This window comes from Lissotriton vulgaris, chromosome 11 (genome assembly GCF_964263255.1).
Source record: "Lissotriton vulgaris chromosome 11, aLisVul1.2, whole genome shotgun sequence".
NCBI lineage: Eukaryota > Metazoa > Chordata > Amphibia > Caudata > Salamandridae > Lissotriton > Lissotriton vulgaris.
This window is the reverse complement of record NC_141699.1, coordinates 1,071,061,594-1,071,082,123: the sequence shown is the minus strand read 5'-3', so window position 1 is coordinate 1,071,082,123 and position 20,530 is coordinate 1,071,061,594. Positions and strand designations below refer to the sequence as shown.

Sequence of the window (20,530 nt, the reverse complement as noted above, 5' to 3'; positions counted from 1 at the left end):
CAGGAGAGAAGCTGGCAAACCCTAAATTTACCTTGTGCTCACACTCTGGTAGCTCGGCACAGAGCAGTCAGGCTTATCTTAGAGGTAATGTGTAAAGTATCAGTGCAATACTTCAAACAGTAAAACAGTGAAAACACCTCACAAAAAGATTCTATAGCAGGTCAGAAAAATGTAACTTAATTTGATAAATAAAACAAGACCAAGACGACAAACAATAAGCTGAACTTGAATTTTTTTTGTGTAAAATTGCGATTAGAAGCAATAAGCGCTATTTGTGATATCTGGTCGAGCCATACAGGGACATACGCAAAAGTTCAAGCTGACCGAGATGGAGCGTGAGCTGGATTCAGAGACCCAGTGAGGGCCGCTGAACAAAAGTACCTTGATCCTGGCTGCATTGACGTAGGAGATGCAGGGTGTAGCCGAAGCGATGTGTTGATGTTGATCCACGCAACAGTGGTGATGTGCTGGTCATGATCAGCCCAACACTGGCAAAGTGTCGGCTCCAATGAGCGAAGAGCTGCAATCCAATGTCGAGGATGCAGTCAATGGATCTGCGGAGATCTTGAGTAGCAGTGGTTCCAAAGGCGATACACCAATTCTGGCCCTGCAACCGGAGCAATGAGCCGGTTCTGAAATATGCAACAGCAGCGATACACCGGTTCCAAACTACGCAAGGGGGTGATTCACTGGTTCCAATCCATGATGCGTTGGTTCGACAGAGGATGCGTGGGGTTTGTTGAAGCAATCCCCTTAGGCGTCACTTCCAAGTGTCTAGGACTGGTTTGGCACCACTTGGCAGGGCAGACTTCCAGATGGCAGAGTCCGGGAGCAGAAGAAGGTAAGTTGAAGGTCTTATGTCCCTGAGACTTCAGATCAGGAAGCAAGCCAGCTAGCCCTTGAAGTAACTTTGGGTTCAAGTGTTGCAGGTCCAGTCCTTCTCACCCAAGCAAAGAAACAGCAGGCCACAGGGCAGCACAGCAAGACAGGAGTCCAGTAAGGCAGCAGTCCAGCAGAGTGGCAGTCAGTCAGTAGCACAGCAGTTCTTCTTCCTGGAAGTGTGTCTTCACAGGTCCAGACGTTTACTGAAATGGTGGGGTTAGAGGTCCTCTACTTATAACAAGTTGTGCCTGTGAAGTGGGAGAGACTTCAAAGACAGGTCTTTGAAGTGTACAGAGGTTCTGCCTTCCTGAAATCACTCCAGACTCACTACGGGGGCTATACATCCCTTTGTGTGGGTACAGGACACAGCCTATTTAGGTTAAGTGAGGCTGAATCCAGATCCTCCCTCCCATTCTCCAAGGACGGTCCATCAAGTCACACCTAAGCTCCCACTGTGTGTGGCTGTTTATGGAGAATACATAAAGCCCTGCTGTTACCTTCCCCAGACGGGTACCAGAGACAGGCAGCAGGCACCAAATGGATAAAGAAAGAAAGTGTCAGATTTCTAAAAGTGGCATTTTCAGAATTGCAATTTAAAATCAGACTTTACAAAAAGCAGTGATTTGAAATTGTGATTCCTGATACACCAAACTTGAAAAATCTCTCTTCACAATTGGGAATTACAATTAAAAAAATTTAATAAAGTAATCCCAAGGTTATCCTAAGGGAGAGATAGACCTTTCAAAGTTTTTCACTACCAGGACATGCAAAAAACATAAAAGTACATTGTACCTTAACCACTGGGTTATCCAGGGCCTAAATTAGGGGTGAGAACAATCACTAGGGGGTATAGGGGGAGAGGAATAGGTGAGGCAGCCCCCCACTCACACAGTATTTAAACAAATGGAGCCTCACCTACATGTGTACACATCCATATAAAAAACCACCAGGGATAGGGACCCCTTCTTATTAGTGTCCCCAGGGATTTGTCAATGACATAAATCCTATGGTTGGGATGTGTGTAGATACTAAAATCACACAGGACCACAATTACCTCATCCACCAGAAAAATGTGAGAGATAGAGAGAGTACCTCACGGTAGCACCACCCGAGGGGGTTCCCGGTTAGTAATTGCCGGTATACCCACTTCTCATCATCGGCCACTCTCTCTATGTGAAAAGACAAAAGTGCACTAGAAGGAGATAATAGTGCAAACGTGAGAATAGTGATGTGAAAAACACAAATAGTGACAAACGTCTCACCACTAACAAACACTTTATAGTGTACAGAGAAAAGATGTAAAGACCCCTGACCAAACACACAAATAATATGTAAAAGTGTGGTAGGGTTGTGCTTGCTTTACCGTTTTATTCTGATGCAGCAGAACCCCACTTCTTAAAAATGGTAAATATGTACCATGACTCTCTTTTTACTCAAGCTAAATTAGGGGTGACATATGTATATGAACGAAATGAGTAGGCCTGGCAAGAGGTTTATTTTCCTGCGTCATAATGGCAGTGTAAATGCAGGGTCTGCAATGCCAGGCCTGCGCCATGGTTAGAGGGCTACTTAAGTGGGTGGCACAAGGAGTGCTGCAGGCCCACTTGTAGCATATAATTTCCAGGCCTTGAGCACATGTAGTGCACTTTACTAGGGACTTCTAATAAAATAAAATATGCCAATTGGGGGATGAGTCAATATTACCATGTTTAGGGGAGAGCTCACAAGCAAAAATTAGGTGAGAAAAGTGGTGGCGGTAAGCAATAATTTGGGGGGAAAACAACTGTAAGGCTGCCACGGTCTAATGCGTCGAGCCTCAGAAACAGTGCAGCAGGAGTCTAAACACAAGTCAGGAACTAAAAACCCAAATGACAAGGAGAAATCATCCCTATTTGGTTTTTGAGAAATATGTCAGTGATTTTTAACTCAGAGGAATGCAATACAATGCATTCCAGTGCTCCATCGACCCATGTTCCCAGTAATACCCTCCCCACACTATTTTTTCCCAGGACACTCTAGCAGATGTGCGATTAATATTCAGAGCTTCAATGGTTTAGGGTATGTCATTTGGTCTTGTGGATGCCCCTTTATCCCTACCCTTCTTCTCAGCCACCATCACCCCAAGGAGTTACTGTTTATTATGTGGTTTACACTTCATGTTGAGAGTTGGTTTGGTTATGCGCCTACTAAAAGGCCCCTATTTATCTACGGCTGAGCCTGGGGACTGGCTCCAGGATATTCTTCCAGTTGTTGCTCATCTTGGATATAGGTTTATTTCAAATGTTCAATTTTGGACAGCTGTTGTTGCTTGGTGTATCAAGTGAGTTGTAAAAGATCCCATACAATAGTTACTGTATAAGGTGACCAAGGTATTCGGACTTGCACACAGGACCATTAGTTTTTAATAGTGTCATTAAATCATGACAGGATTTGATCTCGCAGGTGAACGCTTCTCTTGTGTTCGGATGGAAAATTTGTAAAGAACTGTTTCAAAATAAATTAGACTACGTCCACTACATTGAACTCCTCAAAAATGTTCTAAAGTTTATTTTAATATGGTCTTAAATTACCAACAATGGGTAATCAGGGAAACAAGATCCATAAGCACACCTCTGATATTCCAGTATACTGAAGGCCTGGACAATGAAACATAATTTGGTTACCTCAGTGCAGTAAAGGTTTTATCCGAGCCAAAGCTAGATGCCAGGGCATAATGTGCGCTTCAACCCCAAACTGAAAACCATTCAAGTCAGGACAGACACATGTGGTTACTTTGCAAGCGGAAAAGAAAGACCTTGATGTGCAAAATATTGTGAAGGATTTCAGTGCTTGAAAAGGATTATGTTACTTACCCAGAAAGCATCTGTTCTTGGCATGTAGAGCTGTAGATTTGCAAGCTTTGCATACTCCCGCCATCTAGTGTTGGGTCCAGGGATTTGCAAGTTAGTTTTCTTCGAAGAAGTGTTTCCAGTCACGAGGTAAGATGACTCCTCCTTTCGGTGATATGCGCATAGGCATCGACTCCATTGTTGCATTGTTTTCCCGCAAGAGGGTGAGAATGGAGTAAGTGAGTGTAGTAAGTGATGTCCATGCGTAAATAATGTAAATCAAAAGAACTGCAACAACTACAGGTGCCCAGGAAGGTGGGTGGGCGTATGTGAGTCTACAGCTCTACATGCCAAGAACAAATGCTTACTGGGCGAGTAACATAATCCGTTTGAGGCATGTGTGCTGTAGATACACATGCTTTGCATAGACCATATAGCGGTATTCTCCCAAAGCAGTGGCTATCGGTTGAGATTGCAGTTGTCCAAAAAAGTGCTTTTAGCACTGCCTGTTCTACATTAGCTTGTTGGTATGCTAGTACATCCACACAATAATGTTTGTTAAATGTGTGTGGTGGAAACCATGCTGCTGCTTTACAAATGTCAGCTATAGAAATGTTACCTTAAAAAGGTCATAGATGCCCCTAAATTGCGGGAGGAATGCGCTTTAGGGGGTATAGATAAAGTTCTTTTAGATTTTGCATAGCAAGTTTGAATGCATTTAACAATCCATCTTGAAATGCCAGATTTAGAAATAGGATTGTCTTTGTGAGGTGGTGTTAATGAAACAAACAGTTGTGTTTTACGAAAATCTTTTGTGCTTTGGATATAATACAATGAAGCTCTTTTGACACAAGTATATGAAGAGCTCATTCTGCTACTGAATCAGGTTGTGGAAAGAACACCAGTAACTCAACGGATTGGCTAATATGGAAAGCAGAAACCACTTTGGGAAGGAATCTGGGACTGGGCGAAAAACGACCCTATCCTTGTGGAGCTGAAAGAAGGCATCTAAAGTTAGTGCCTGTAGCTCACCAACTTTCCTTAATGAAGTGATTGCAATAAGGAATACAACCTTCCAAGAGAGAAACTGTAAAGGACACTTGAGTAACGTTTCAAAGGGTGGACCCATAAGCCTTGTAAGTACAACATTAAGATTACACACTGGTGCCGGGGGAATTCTTGGCGGTGTAACTGCTTTTTAAGACCTCCATAAAAGCTCTGATGACAGGAACTTTGAACAAAGACAAATGTTGTCTGTTTTACAAATAAGCAAGGTGGAAGCTAATAGATGTGTAAGCTAGACAACATTACTGTAAGTTTAAAAGGCAACAGACAATGTTCTGAACAGAAGCATCTAGGAGGTAGAATTTTGTTGTTATTGTAGTAAATAAATAGTTTCCATTTTGCTGCATAGCAAGCTCTGGTAGTAGGTTTTCTTGCTTCTCTCAGTCATATAGTCTGGTGTTAAATTTAAATATCCAAAGTCTATGACTTGAGGAGCCAAATCGCTAAGTTGAGCTGCTTGGGATTTGGCTGCTTGATTTCGCCATGGTTCTGAGTGAGGATACTGGAGGTGAGATGTAGCGTTTGATGTGGAACTACTGAGAGCTCAAACAGGGTGGTGTACCACGGTTGAAGGCCCATGTGGGAGTGTGATGGGACCACAGCGCCTTCAGCGCTGATGCCACGTCGCCCCCCCCCGGTCACAACAACCATTCCCGGTTACCCGGACAACCATCACAACCAGGACTCCACCCCTTTCTCTTTACCTGCAGGAACCAGTCCCAACGCGGGACACACAGGAAGTGCATCCCCGCGACCCCTGAAGTTCCTCCCCCTATCCGGAGGCGGACCACAGAAAAGCAGGAAGAGCCGACAACACCGCGTTCAAGCAGGAAGACTCGTGGCAGGAGACGGCGTGCGAAGAACCCCCGGAGAAGAGAGACGAACCCGAACCAGGAGACGAGGTCTGGACGGAGGACTGGTGGAGTCCAGAGGAGGACGCTGGAGAGCGGCCGCAACTCAAGGACGGAGTTGCGGCGGGCCAAGTGAGTACCAGTTCCGCGTGTGTGTAAATAGTAGGCTGTAAATACAACCCTTGTAAAGTAGATTCTCCCCCTCACGTTTCACCGCGCACTGTGAATAGAGTGTATATTTGTGTGAGAGTGGCACAATCACGAGTGTAGATAAACCCTCCCCCACATCCTGACACAGAATCACCCTCCGCCTTGTCCGTACTGTCTCTTCTCCTCTCTTACCTTCCCCTCCCTCTCCTCACGTTCGCTCTAGCCCCAACACTCCGGTGAAGGTAACAGTCTCATACCCTGGGTCTGACCGACAGAACTAACGGCCCCTATTCTCTCTCTCCTTTCCCCACCTCCGAGGAACCACCGTCCGGGAGCTGAACCGACTGCTGCCTCACAGATCAGTCACGACTCCAGTCAAGACCAACACCCGTCCCTGGACTTTCACCACAGGAAGACTCACCACCTCGGAACCGGAACCTGCGATCCTTTAGAACCCTCTTTTCCCTTGTACCCTACCCTTGGAACATTGTACTGTAATAAACACCGGCTACGAGATAGCCCACTACATACGGCCTCCGCGCTTGTTATTCCGGTCCGCTCCCACCCCACGCTTACAGGGAGCTATTAAAATCAGTGTGAGTGATGTTTGCGTCCGTTTCTGAACCAGAAACAGAAGGAGTGGGAGAGGTGGAAAAGCGTAGGCAAATATCCCTGACCAATTCATCCATAGGGCATTGCCTTTGAGGGTGTGGAAACCTGTAGGAGAGTTTGGGCATTGTATGTGGTCTACTATGGCGAACAGCTCTATTTGCGAGTATTCCTATTGTTGAAAATATGGAAGGAGAACTTGGGGATGAAGTTCCCACTAGTGTATTTGCAGTCTCCTTCTGCTGAGGAGGTCAGCAATTTTATTGTTCACTCCCGGGAGGTATTCTGCCAGGAGGTGAATCTTGTGATCGATTGCCTATTTCCAAATTGCCTGAGACAGGCGTCACAGTTGGAGAGTGTGTCCCCCTCTTGTTTTTGTACATAGTATATTGCTGACATGTTGTCCGTGCAGACTAGGACAACTGGCTGTGAGATGAGACTGAAAAGCTTTCAGTGCTAGAAACACTGCTAGATGCTCTAGATAGTTGATGTGAAGACATCTGTGTTTGTCATCCCAGAGGCCCTGGATTGTGTAATGATGGAGATGTGCACCCCAAATGGTGAGAGATGAGTCTGCTGTTAGCACGACTTGTGGAACAGGGCCAATGAAAGGCTGCTCTTTTGATACATTTCGTGGGATCCACCACTGCATGGAGCGATGAGTGCAGCTGTCTACCAACACTAGATCTGTTAATTGACCCTGTGACTGATTCCACCGCCGTGCTAAACATTCTTGTAATATACGCATGTGTAGTCTTGCTCAGTAGGGCGCGTGAAAGTCCTGCCTGGCAAGGTTTGGAACTGCAGCAGAACAGTTTGGACACTGGAAATTCTGGCTGCATTGGGAAAGGCTAGAGCCTTGTGAATGTTGAGTGGCTCCTAGATAAGATAGTATCTTTCAAGTCTGAAGGTGAGATTTAATGTAGGCCGTGAAACCTAGTTGGAGAAGTAGGTGTAGTGTGGCCGGAGTGTTTTGTAGACACTGTTGGTGCGTGCTGGCTTGGATGAGCTAGTTGTCTAGGTAAGGGAAGACATTAATTTGTTGTGTTCTGAGATGAGCTGCTACCACAGCTAGAAATGTTGTAAATACCCTGGGAGCAGTAGTTTCTCCGAATGGAAGTACTTTGAACAGATTGTGTTTGCCTGCTATCACAAATCTGAGATATTTGCGATGAGCTGGGTGAATGGGAATGGGAAAATAGGAGTCTTAAGTCCAGTGTGGACTAACAAAAATTGCCTTGCTGTAGGAGAGAAAGAACCTGCAGAAATATTACCATATTGAAATTCTCTGACAGTATGTAGTGGTTTAACTCTCTGAGATCCAAAATTTGTTTTGTTCGAAGAGGAGGGTTTTGACTCCGAACCAGATTTGTCCTTGTAGCCCGATGATTTTGGATCCAAAGGTAATTTTGGCCAACTCGGTCCCGAGCCAGAAGCCTTGACGGTTGTTTTGGTGCCGAGAGGTGGGGCGTCGGAAACATTGTCTCAGTGCCGACCTTGGCCTGAAGGCAGAGGTGGTGCCGTAGCCTTATACATTTTGGAAGAGGATTTAGGGGGGAAAGAGGTCTTTACCCTGTCCCAGAGGCATATCTTCGGACTACAGATCAATCTCGGAATCGGACTCTGGAATGGAGAGGCCCTCTTCTTCTGCGGCGGAAGCTTCGATCTCTTCTTGGTAATCAGAAAATAGAGAGGAAAGGAAACCCATGAACCTTGGTACTGAAATGGAACTGCTCCCTAGCTCCCTTTTGTAAGAAAGATTGCACCTCTTGTTTGAGTAACTGCAAATGGTCGGACGACAATTTGTGATTGCGAGGTGGAAAGTTTGGTGGATTGGAGGAGAGTTCCAGACCTTATCCAACATGGTTATTGTCTAACACCCATTTGTCGGTTGTTCTAGATTGCCGAATGGGGAAAAAATGTGGAAGTCTTCCCCCACCTATCGAATTGTTTCCTCTATAACCTCCTCTGTAGAAACCTCTAGAGGAAAAGGATTGACTGTTGCCTTAGTAAGAGGAATCATTTGGGTATGAGGATGTTGTTTTGGACTCTGCTCTGTAAAATGAGCAGTGAAAGGAGCCTCAATTGGATGGGGACTGGAGCACTCCCATAAATGTTGCCACTTCAGTGTCCCTTTTCATTTCTTCTAAGGCTTGGTCGACTACAGGACCAAACAGGTCTTCCTTATCAAAGGGGTGTTTAAAATGAATTGTTGAAACTCAGGCTTAAACCCCGAGATCCTAATCCATGCATGCCTTCTAAGGAGAATGCTGGTAATTTTGGCCAACTCGGTCCCGAGCCAGAAGCCTTGACGGTTGTTTTGGTGCCGAGAGGTGGGGCGTCAGAAACATTGTCTCAGTGCCGACCTTGGCCTGAAGGCAGAGGTGGTGCCGTAGCCTTATACGTTTTGGAAGAGGATTTAGGGGGGAAAGAGGTCTTCACCCTGTCCCAGAGGCATATCTTCGGACTACAGATTGATCTCGGAATCGGACTCTGGAATGGAGAGGCCCTCTTCTTCTGCGGCGGAAGCTTCGATCTCTTCTTGGTCAGATTCTTCCCCGAAGATATCCAGAGTGTGTTGAATGCTTTTGCGTTGCGTCTCTCATCGTCTGGCCAGACGATCTTCTTGGACTGAAACGACTTACAAGCATCTTCCTCCTTGTGCTCCGGAAAGAGGCACAAGTTACAAACTTGATGTAGGCCAAAGTGCAGATATTTGGCGTGGCACCAAGGACAAGGCTGGACCGACGCAACTAGGCCAGACAGCTGCTCACAAGGTTTTCAATACAAAATGTAAAGATTGTCGAGCGATTTGATATGCGGAGAACAGGGAAACACATACAGAAACAATACCGTCAAGGGTAGAGTCGATTGGGCACCGAGGGCAACCCGATGAACAGTTTTCAAACCAGAGCGCAGCAATACACGTTCGAACAAGATAGAGGAAAAAAACCAATCTAACAATGGAGTCGATGCCCATGCGCACTATAACCGAAAGGAGGAGTCACCTTACCTTGTGAATGGAAAGACTTATTCGAAGAAAAACAACTTGCAAACATCCGGATCCAACACTAGATGGCAGGAGTACGCAAAGCATGTGTATCTACAGCACACATGCCTCAAACACACAGAGATTGAGACAAAGCTTTAATTTACACATGATTTGGGGCCCAATTCAGAGAAAACAGCCTAAAAAGGTCATAGGAGGAGCCTGTCTCCACAAAGGATCCAAACGTAAAAGAAGCACTGCTCTACTTCTCCACCAACTTTAAAAATCTGTTCCATAATAGGAATTAAGGGGTCCTAATAGGATACTCACTACTGTAAAACACGGTCGCAGAATCAAACTAAAGACTCTTGAAACTCAGGATGATCGATGTGGGGAAAAAGAATGCACCTTGGGGGTGGAGACTCTCATAGTGGCTCTCCTTCAGACGACCGAGTCAAACCTCTGGCCTGAGCCCTCCTCTAAATTGGAGATAAACTCGGACCATGCAGTCCTTCACAGGGCAGCTTACGTACATGTCTAAACTCAGTCTAAGAGACCTGCTGTTTCCCAAAACCAAGGGATAAAAAATGCAAACAGTGTTGCTATCTTTCCACCACTGTTTGAAAAGGAAACATCAGATGTTTACCTCAGATCACTTCATATCAGTTCCAAACTCTTCCATGAAAAAATACATAGTTTTAGTGTACTCAATCCACACAGCAAATCCAGAGTTTTAGCAGAAAAAGAGGCTGTGCATTTCAAGGGCTTCCGATTGGCAACCAAAAATCAAATCCACAGCCAACCACTCTTGGACGATAAATATGTAAATGTTTCAGCCTGTACCTCAGGATCATTCATACATAAACGTGCACTGCACTCTATGCTGGCAGTCTTTTAATGTGACTAAGCTCATTAGAATTTGGTGAGCCTTACTACTGCTCTGCCCCTTCAAAAAGAAAACTAGAAACTCCATGCTGTAAAAGCAAAACGGGAGAGGCAAGTGAGTCTACAATTGGTGACAGTACCAGTTTCATGGCTTTACTAAAGTGCTATGTCAACCAACCAAGTAAAACCCATGGTGCAGCATTCTACCCATCAACAAATCCACTCTGCTGCCTTTCTGGGGATATGCTGCAATACAGAAATGAAGCTATAAAACAGAAATATCCTGTCTGGAGGTGCGCCAGCGTCTTACCTCTCCCAAGGACTTTTCTTTGATATTCTTCAGCTTCAGGATTTTCTTGAACGCCAAGGTCAGGATGGCACCACGAAGCCTTGTACTGGTCCGGTAATTCAGCGCCCAAGTGAGTGCTAGACACAAAGATCGAGCCACCTCCGTCAAGAGCAAGCCGAACACCAACAGCATGCTGTAGGGAAGATTGGATTCGATCTGCTGGGAGTACTCCAGGAGACGTTTCACAACGAACGCCTAGCAGGGAGAAAGGCAGATGGCGTGAAGACCCACTACTGGTGCCCTCTATAACACCTTCCAACATTTGTTAATATTAAAGTAGAAAGAAGAATTAGATGGAGAAACCAACAGACGTCATTATACCCATGTATCAACTTTAGAAGCAGAATGTGTTGCTATACCTGGTAGAACAGAGAATGCCAAAGGTTAAAACACTAAAAGGAAATACTTAACTATTTATTTCTCAACACTAAATAAACATTCCTACACTTTAATGCATTTCATGTACAATTAAGAAATAACCCTTTGAGTTACCCACTCAACCCTACTCCCTCTCACCAAAACAAGTTTCATGGGCCATAAATATGCCATGTGAGCACCTGCTATTCTTACGCAACATAAAAATGGATTGCACACATATGCGACAGCAATTCGCTATCTAGAGGAATTACAAACAATTAAAAGGAAATAAATACTTTATATATACAGTAGAACATATGTAAGACTTTGATTTAGGCATCATTTAAAAAATACAGTCATTATGTATTCAGTGTTTTCAACGTGCTTATTTGATAAAAAGAACAAAGTACCTACAGTTGTACGGAAAGAGGATTGTGAAGGGCATTTTGCAATACAATCCTGAAAATAAATACGAGCAGTTTAATAACACATGAAATAAACTGTAGAGAAAAAGAATACAACACAGGTGGGAGAAACTAATATCCTGCTAACCCTCATCCCCAAAAACAAGAGCACATGCCCCCAGGATGCCCGGAAATAACGCCCAGTGCGGAATTAAGTTGTTGGGCTCTAACTCCAAATGTAACCCTGTACCCACCCTCGCCCCTCCCGAAAAACTACCTTGTTGGTCTAAGATCTGCATGGTATGTGGGGCTCAGGAGCAAAGCGCAGTGGAGAAATAGAGCATGGGGTTAGCAATAGGAAATACGAGGTGCTTAGACATAGCATGCGTTTTAAATTTCTCTTTTTTTTTTTAAATAATATTCTTTTAAAAAGGACTCAACCTTTGAGAAGCATGTTAGCAGGAAAATGGGCAGCCTAGTTGCTGACAGTGTAGAATGATGGAGGGCCAACAGAGATGCTAAGGCTTTAGGAGCGCACGCGCAAAAAGGTACGATTGACTGCCGAACGCAATTTTCGCTTACTAAGCAATGTAGAAGCAGGAGCCACACGAGGATGTAATGCTGCAATCCAGGAGCACCAACATTGTTCTCTTGTTGCTGAAGTGGAACAGAGTAAGTCTACAGAGGTTTTCTTCAGGCAATGCCATTTTTATTTTGAACTCTTCATCATTTTGTAATCCTTCATCAAATAATTGAGAATACATTTATCTGGCAAAAACATTCCAGAATACTGAGGGATAGGATGAAAGGCAAAGTAGGGAGTGGCCAGGAGAGACTTAAGATTTAAAAGATCGTTCAGCTGCATCAGTTTCTTCCAGTTCTTGTACATTTTTATTCAGAATGTCTTCTTTCGGAATAGGTAAACTCTACTTTCCTCCCAAAGTCTGCAAGTTTGCCCAGTGTTTCGTCGCTTGTAACCCAAGAGCCCGCCAACTGCAGACTCCAGTTTTTAAAAAATGGTTTATTTTTTTTTTTAAGTCAAACAGGGAGGTCTTTTCTACAGTGACAATTTCTTCGAAGGGGGACCATGTCCCAGTAAGTGACTCGTTTTGGCATTAGATTCCACCTGAGATCTTGTTTCATCTTAATTCTCCTTACTCGATTTCTTTTTCCCTCTCACAACTGCAGTGTGCAATTTACAAATGAACAGGGTAGGTCGTATCCTTGTTTGTGGTCCAGTCAGCCAGTGCTTAAATGCTGCAGGTAAAAGGAGGAAGAAGGGAAAATAGCAAGGGGGGTCCTTTGTCCCCCCCAACACTTTTCCAAGAACTAAAAATATTAAAACGTTCATATAAATGAAAAGAGAATCAAATAAAAATTGATAAAGTGAGAACTGGACACAATCTGCAGGTTAAAGAATTCATGAAAAGGAAATCTTTATCATCACAGTGCATCTTATTAACTTCTGAACAAAAAAATACCTTAAAATAATTACTGAAAGTTTTTTTTTAAACAAAAAAGAAAATGGACAACTTAAAAAAATCAATTTATCATACGTGTAATATAATTTTATCAAGAGCTTCTTTTGTCTCTTGTAAGCATTCCGGTTTAGTAAACTTCTCCTTACCTGTGAATGTGGCTTCCAGGTGATCCTGTGTAGCGGGGACCTGCTCAATCAGACCGCAGAATACAGCCATCCTGAAAATTCTAAAGAACAGCTTCTGTCATTGGTCCCACTACAGAGCGATGGCCCCACCCATCACCCTCCCCACATACCTCCCACATCCCATCAGGTGTTCAGATCCATGGTCTCTTAAGACACGCGTGCACACATGTACTAAGGGGCAAGACACGCATAGTGAGTTCCTTGGGAACACACAAGTCATTTTTTGCCTTCTTGCCTTCCCCAAGCCACCTCCAAAAATAGACATTTAAAAGAGCTTCAACTGATTAAACGCGATAGTGAAGAACTGCCATAAATCCTGCCCACAGAGGGTATGCTCGCTTAACAGTATAGTTACCGTTTGAAGATTGAAATAAGTCTACAAATCCCCAAAAATAAACTACAGGTCTGGTTCTCTCCTATTTTAGGGTGTGAACTCTTCAAACGTCTATATAGTATCACTGAGAACAAATGTTCTACTCCTCGCCAAGAGAATAAGGACCTGACACTTCACTGTGAAGGACATTCTAGATCAGTAATCTTTCCACGGACTTCAAAGCTCAAGATCAGATTATTCTGGTGGTTTGTAGCGGAGGTTAAGGTGGGTTTCCGTTCATCCACCTCTTTCTGAGCAGGCCTGATGAATTGGATACAAACACACACCTGTCTATGCAAGATGGCCAGAAGGATCTCATTCCTGCGCTGCTACACACCGTAGATGTGCACAAGGGCCTTGACGGCAAATGTCCCTCGGCTCACACATAAATGAGTCTGCAAGGTGATAACGACGACTACCTGAGCATGTTCTCTAGATTACACCAGAGCAAACCAATCATTTCTAAGCTACAGTTATTCTTCTCTCCTATACAAGTGGTAGTGGGATAGATGCCAAGAAGTAGAAGCAGGCAAGCCATATGCAACGTCTATTAATCGGTAACGAGAAGAGCTTACCAAAATACAAAGACTGCCTGGCCGAAAAACATATAGGTTGTAGCAGATGTATCTTCCAATTATCAGATGGGGTAACAGACTACCCTCACGTATGGCTACTCCCAACCGCCTCACTGATGCAAGTGTTACCTTTTGGTTAACAAACTACTTTTGAAACGTTTATTAGGGCATGACCCTTTTAATTTCATCCTACTGCTGCCTGAAGGCGAGTTCATTGCACTTCACTCACTGACCTTGTTCGTTTGGGAGGGTTGTGGAAATGAAGGGGGTGAAGGTGTTAAAAAGAAAAATCCTGATCACACCAGACTGCCTTGTTTTGCTTAGTCTTTGACACTAAACTCTGTCATTACCATGAAAAAAATGACTACCAAAAACGTCTAACATACATCTTTGTAATGCCATGCACGCAACCATCAACATTACACCTGAATAAACCTCTTAGGTTGAAAAAACACACAGGAATGTCAACAATGAAAATGGTGATCCTAGAAAATCACTAAGCAAGAATGCACAATCCAGTCAAACAGAGAAAACACCAGTACACCCAAAGTAACAGCCATATCACCAAAACCATAGGATGCAGGGGTAAATCATCAAGATCCAGAAGAGATAAACCCACTTCTGCTTACACCAACAAAAAAGAGAGCAATATTCAACTCTCCTTTCACCCCAACAAATATGGCTAGAGGTTTCAAGACTAGTACTTAAGTTTGAAAGAATGATCACTTCATGTTACCACTGCCACTTCAAAAAACAGAACAGAGATGAGTTTCTTTTGTAAATTTGTCAAAGCGGATGATTTCTAGAATGAGAATAATCCCGAAGGAGTAGAAATGCCTTTGGTCTCTTTGACACAGGAAGACCCCCATCGTTCATACAATATGGACATCATATTGGGCTAATCAGTTGAAGAAGCGCAGATACCCATAAAGCTAGGACCAGAGCTTCTGAAAGAAGACAAACAAACTGAGGCTCAACCTTTCATTTAAGTTGGAGGTCTTCTCTGCTTGCAATAATATTAGATTGGTTGAAATGTAGAACTGTAACTTTAGAAGAGCCTCCAGGTTGCCCTGAATCCCTGTACAGAAGCCTTACCTTAACCTGCCTCCAACTCGTAAGACCAGGTATTCCTTGCCTTTAACTACAGACTGGCAGTGTTCTTAATTATATGTATTTTATGTTGCACCAAGTAACCAGCCTACATCACGTCCCCTGTACCAGCTATATCAACCTTGCTGCTCTTTCCTACATCTCTGGTGTATATTAAATAAAGCACAGTTATTACTCCTAAAAATATTGTGCTCTCTGTGCAGTATATGAAATATATTACTGTGCTTGACAGAGTTGCTCCCTAAGTCCTAAACTCATTGTGGCTGTCCCTCTTTGATGTTTCCATGGTGTGAACCTGCAGTTTAGGGCAGTACAATTAGGCTCACTGCTGCCACCCAGACTATGCAGCTAAACATAGTTTTATTTTTTCATGACTCACTGATGTTCACCACACGACTGGATCCATATTCAGGATAACCAAATGGTACGTAAATTATTTTTGTTTACACTAGTTTTATATATATTTATCTTATGTGTCTAGCATGAAACTCTAGCAAGCATCCAAGAATTCGCATGCCTGGTGGACACCCTGGTCAGATGGACTAAACCACTAACTTTAAATAGTGCATTACAAGCACAAAGTAACACGCTATCCCCCAACTAGAATGCTGAATTTATGTCAGCGGTAGAGACTGTGTTTCAGTGTTTTACAACAAACTTACGTCTACTTTGGAATCCTTTTGCTATCAGCTTCACTTTTAGGGCAATGGGCCAAAGCAACATTGAGGACAATAGGATGTTTTGATCAGAAGTAAAAAAAAATAGGCAGACTGCCTTCAGATATTTGAAGACATTAATTTACTGTGCTCCGGGTCTCTTAAATTGCTCTACTAAATGAAGGCCTTCTTGCCTTCCCCAAGTCACCTCCAAAAATAGACATTTAAAAGAGCTTCAACTGATTAAACGCGATAGTGAAGAACTGCCATAAATCCTGCCCAAAGAGGGTATGCTCGCTTAACAGTATAGTTACCGTTTGAAGATTGAAATAAGTCTACAAATCCCCAAAAATAAACTACAGGTCTGGTTCTCTCCTATTTTAGGGTGTGAACTCTTCAAACGTCTATATAGTATCACTGAGAACAAGTGTTCTACTCCTCGCCATGAGAATAATGGCCTGACACTTCACTGTAAAGGACATTCTAGATCAGTAATCTTTCCACGGACTTCAAAGCTCAAGATCGGATTATTCTGGTGGTTTCTAGCGGAGGATAAGGTGGGTTTCCGTTCATCCACCTCTTACTGAGCAGGCCTGATGAATTGGATACAAACACACACCTGTCTATGCAAGATGGCCAGAAGGATCTCATTCCTGCGCTGCTACACACCGTAGATGTACACAAGGGCCTTGACGGCAAATGTCCCTCGGCTCACACATAAATGAGTCTTCAAGGTGATAACGACGACTACCTGAGCATGTTCTCTAGATTACACCAGAGCAAACCAATCATTTCTAAGCTACAGTTATTCTTCTCTCCTATACAAGTGGTAGTGAGATAGCTGCCAAGAAGTAGAAGCAGGCAAGCCATATGCAACGTCTATTAATTGGTAACGAGAAGAGCTTACCAAAATACAAAGACTGCCTGGCCGAAAAACATATAGGTTGTAGCAGATGTATCTTCCAATTTATCAGATGGGGTAACAGTGTACCCTCACGTATGGCTACTCCCAACCGCCTCACTGATGCAAGTGTTACCTTTTGGTTAACAAACTACTTTTGAAGCGTTTATTAGGGCATGACCCTTTTAATTTCATCCTACTGCTGCCTGAAGGCGAGTTCATTGCACTTCACTCACTGACCTTGTTCGTTTGGGAGGGTTGTGGAAATGAAGGGGGTGAAGGTAATAAAAAGAAAAATCCTGATCACACCAGACTGCCTTGTTGTGCTTAGTCTTTGACACTAAACTCCGTCATTACCCTGAAAAAAAATGACTACCAAAAAAAGTCTAACGTACATCTTTGTAATGCCATGTACGCAACCATCAACATTACACCTGAATAAACCTCTTAGGTTGAAAAAACACACAGGAATGTCAACAATGAAAATGGTGATCCTAGAAAATCACTAAGCAAGAATGCACAATCCAGTCAAACAGAGAAAACACCAGTACACCTAAAGTAACAGCCATATCACCAAAACCATAGGATGCAGGGGTAAATCATCAAGATCCAGAAGAGATAAACCCACTTCTGCTTACACCAACAAAAAAGAGAGCAATATTCAACTCTCCTTTCACCCCAACAAATATGGCTAGAGGTTTCAAGACTAGTACTTAAGTTTGGAAGAATGATCACTTCATGTTACCACTGCCACTTCAAAAAACAGAACAGAGATGAGTTTCTTTTGTAAATTTGTCAAAGCGGATGATTTCTAGAATGAGAATAATCCCGAAGGAGTAGAAATGCCTTTGTTCTCTTTGACACAGGAAGACCCCCATCGTTCATACAATATGGACATCATATTGGGCTAATCAGTTGAAGAAGCGCAGATACCCATAAAGCTAGGACCAGAGCTTCTGAAAGAAGACAAACAAACTGAGGCTCAACCTTTCATTTAAGTTGGAGGTCTTCTCTGCTTGCAATATTAGATTGGTTGAAATGTAGAACTATAACTTTAGAAGAGCCTCCAGGTTGCCCTGAATCCCTGTACAGAAGCCTTACCTTAACCTGCCTCCAACTCGTAAGACTAGGTATTCCTTGCCTTTAACTACAGACCATCAGTGTTCTTAATTATATGTATTTTATGTTGCACCAAGTAACCAGCCTACATCACGTCCCCTGTACCAGCTATATCAACCTTGCTGCTCTTTCCTACATCTTTGGTGTATATTAAATAAAGCACAGTTATTACTCCTAAGAATATTGTGCTCTCTGTGCAGTATATGAAATATATTACTGTGCTTGACAGAGTTGCTCCCTTAAGTCCTAAACTCATTGTGGCTGTCCCTCTTTGATGTTTCCATGGTGTGAACCTGCAGTTTAGGGCAGTACAATTAGGCTCACTGCTGCCACCCAGACTATGCAGCTAAACATAGTTTTATTTTTTCATGACGCACTGATGTTCACCACACGACTTGATCCTTATTCAGGATAACCAAATGGTACGTAAATTATTTTTGTTTACACATTAGTTTTATATATATTTATCTTATGTGTCTAGCATGAAACTCTAGCAAGCATCCAAGAATGTGCATGCCTGGTGGACACCCTGGTCAGATGGGTTAAACCACTAACTTTAAATAGTGCATTACAAGCACAAGGTAACATGCTATCCCCCAACTAGAATGCTGAATTTATGTCAGCGGTAGAGACTGTGTTTCAGTGTTTTACAACAAGCTTACATCTACTTTGGAATCCCTTTGCTATCAGATTCACCTTTAGGGCAATGGGCCAAAGCAACATGGAGGACAATAGGATGTTTTGATCAGAAGTAGGAGGTTTTGATCAGAAGTAAAAAAATTAGGGCAAACTGCCTTCAGATATTTGAAGACATTAATTTACTGTGCTCCGGGTCTCTTAAATTGCTCTACTAAATGACATTTCTGCAGAAAGCACTTCATTCACCACAGAGAAATTGAAAACTGTAAGAAACCACAGGAAACACCAATGTGGCAAGTTGGAAACATCACAGGTCAACAGCCTCAACGAACAACAGAAATATTTCAAACAAACAGGCTGCAAATCTCCTCTAAAGCGTTTGGGGGGGGGGGGGGACTAGAGCATCCAAACCTTATGAAATGGACCAACACCATGGACTTAACACATCCTACTTATGGGATATTTAACTTCTGCAATAGGCAAACTGAAGACAGCTGATCGTTTGTTAAAGATCTCCTTCTTATACTTCTCAGAGTTCAGGTAATTATTCTAACAGGAGTTCATCTTAACTTGAAGAACTCATGAGCATACATTTTCAATTTAAATATTCCAAACTGCTGTAGAAACAGTGTGTACATATATATATGCAGCTATGTAATTCTTCCAAATAATTGCCATAGGGGTCTTAGCAAGCATGGTAACCCCCATGAAGCAACTTAGAGAGTACCAGCTTCGAGCATCGTGGGTTACCCAAATGGAACAAGTTATCCCTGCCGACAGAAAGAGAAAAGTAAAAGATCAGTTACCAGCCCCTGAAGTGTACCAATGACAGAAGCTCTTCTTGGTGAAGCTGGTTGTGTTAATTTCCCTCAATCACTTTCATCAGTAAAACTGGCAATTTTACACAGTGAATGTTGACATATAGGCAAATCATACAGCAGCGATTCTAGACATCGATCGACAGGTATCAAAGAACTGCTAGACGTTAAGCAAGTCAGATCTTTCCACACTTTCCCGGGAATGCTCTGAGACTCAAAGGTCCCCCTGCCAAGTCCAGGACAGCCAGGTAGTTATAGGAGATCTGCCTTACCTTCACGCACAGCAGTGACTCGCTGCATTTTGAAAAACATTAATTATCTGCATAAGCAGGTAAGCAGTAGGCATTTATGAAATCAGCAGAAATGCTCAAAGTATTGTCAAACAGTCATATGATCATCAATTTTCCAGTAACATATCACTGCTAACATACATCAGCTCATAGCAACTCATAAACCAGTTGTGAATGTAAGAGCTTATAAGCACTTAAACAAAGAAAGATCACAATCAATTAGCAATTAGGTTCTGTTCTTTAATTACACCTCAGCAGTGCAAAACTCATCTGTACTTACCCTTGAAAGGATCATCCAGCGTTACAGCACAGTGACAAATAGAACTACAAACTCTTCCTACACTTCAAGACAAATTTGTAAAGAATAAAACATTTTAGTGAGCAGAGTAGCCTGGCGATTATCCCGCACAGGGTGCACAGCGAAAACAGATGAAGAGACAAGATGGAGTCAACAAGAATAAAGTAATATGAGCAAGCTCAATAAGAGACACTGGGATTAACACTAACATCGAAACTACGCAGCATGGTTTGAGCGTGGTACACTGAATGTTACACTGCATTGCACCATCACAGCAGTCGTTTACAAAGAAGGCCTCAAAAAGTAAGGCAGTTTTATAGAATTGTAAAGACTGAATGTAGACTGAAGTGCTGTTCACCATCCAACCAAACTGTACACGAAGAAGGCTACTTTCAAACCTTGGTAGTCTCAGTGATGAACACAACTTTATGCTTTATCTCGATAGCCACTTGGCTCGATTTCTGTAAATCAAACCTCTGGACAACTGCATTACAGAATATCCTGAGGAGATCAAGTTTCCATATGAAATATGAAATGGTGGTTAGGAAGGACTAAATAAGTTGGAAGAAAGCAGATGAGTTCTGCACATGTGTTAGACATGCCTTCCCTTAGGAAAGAAAATAGGAAGCGTTCGGTGACATTTTCAAATTCGGCAACTAATATTATGACCATCTAGGCCACAGAAAAGTGGTCTTTCCTCAAACATATTTAACCAT

The 20,530-nt window shown here is 43.0% G+C and overlaps 1 protein-coding gene across 12 annotated transcripts in view; it reads right to left on the bottom strand.

The window, feature by feature from the left end:
- The window catches only part of ABCC5 (ATP binding cassette subfamily C member 5), a 213,514-nt gene that overhangs the window by 98,351 nt on the left and 94,633 nt on the right, over positions 1–20,530 (bottom strand). For 2 of the 12 annotated variants that reach the window (XM_086944467.1, XM_086944468.1), the window contains exon 6: positions 10,570–10,803. In XM_086944467.1, coding sequence (XP_086800593.1) covers positions 10,570–10,803 — 234 coding nt within the window. Of the gene's footprint in view, positions 1–10,569; positions 11,275–11,375; positions 11,472–11,951; positions 14,470–20,530 lie in introns of those variants that run through there. The other 10 variants (XM_086944474.1, XM_086944469.1, XM_086944471.1 and 7 more) reach the window with 10 other exon arrangements.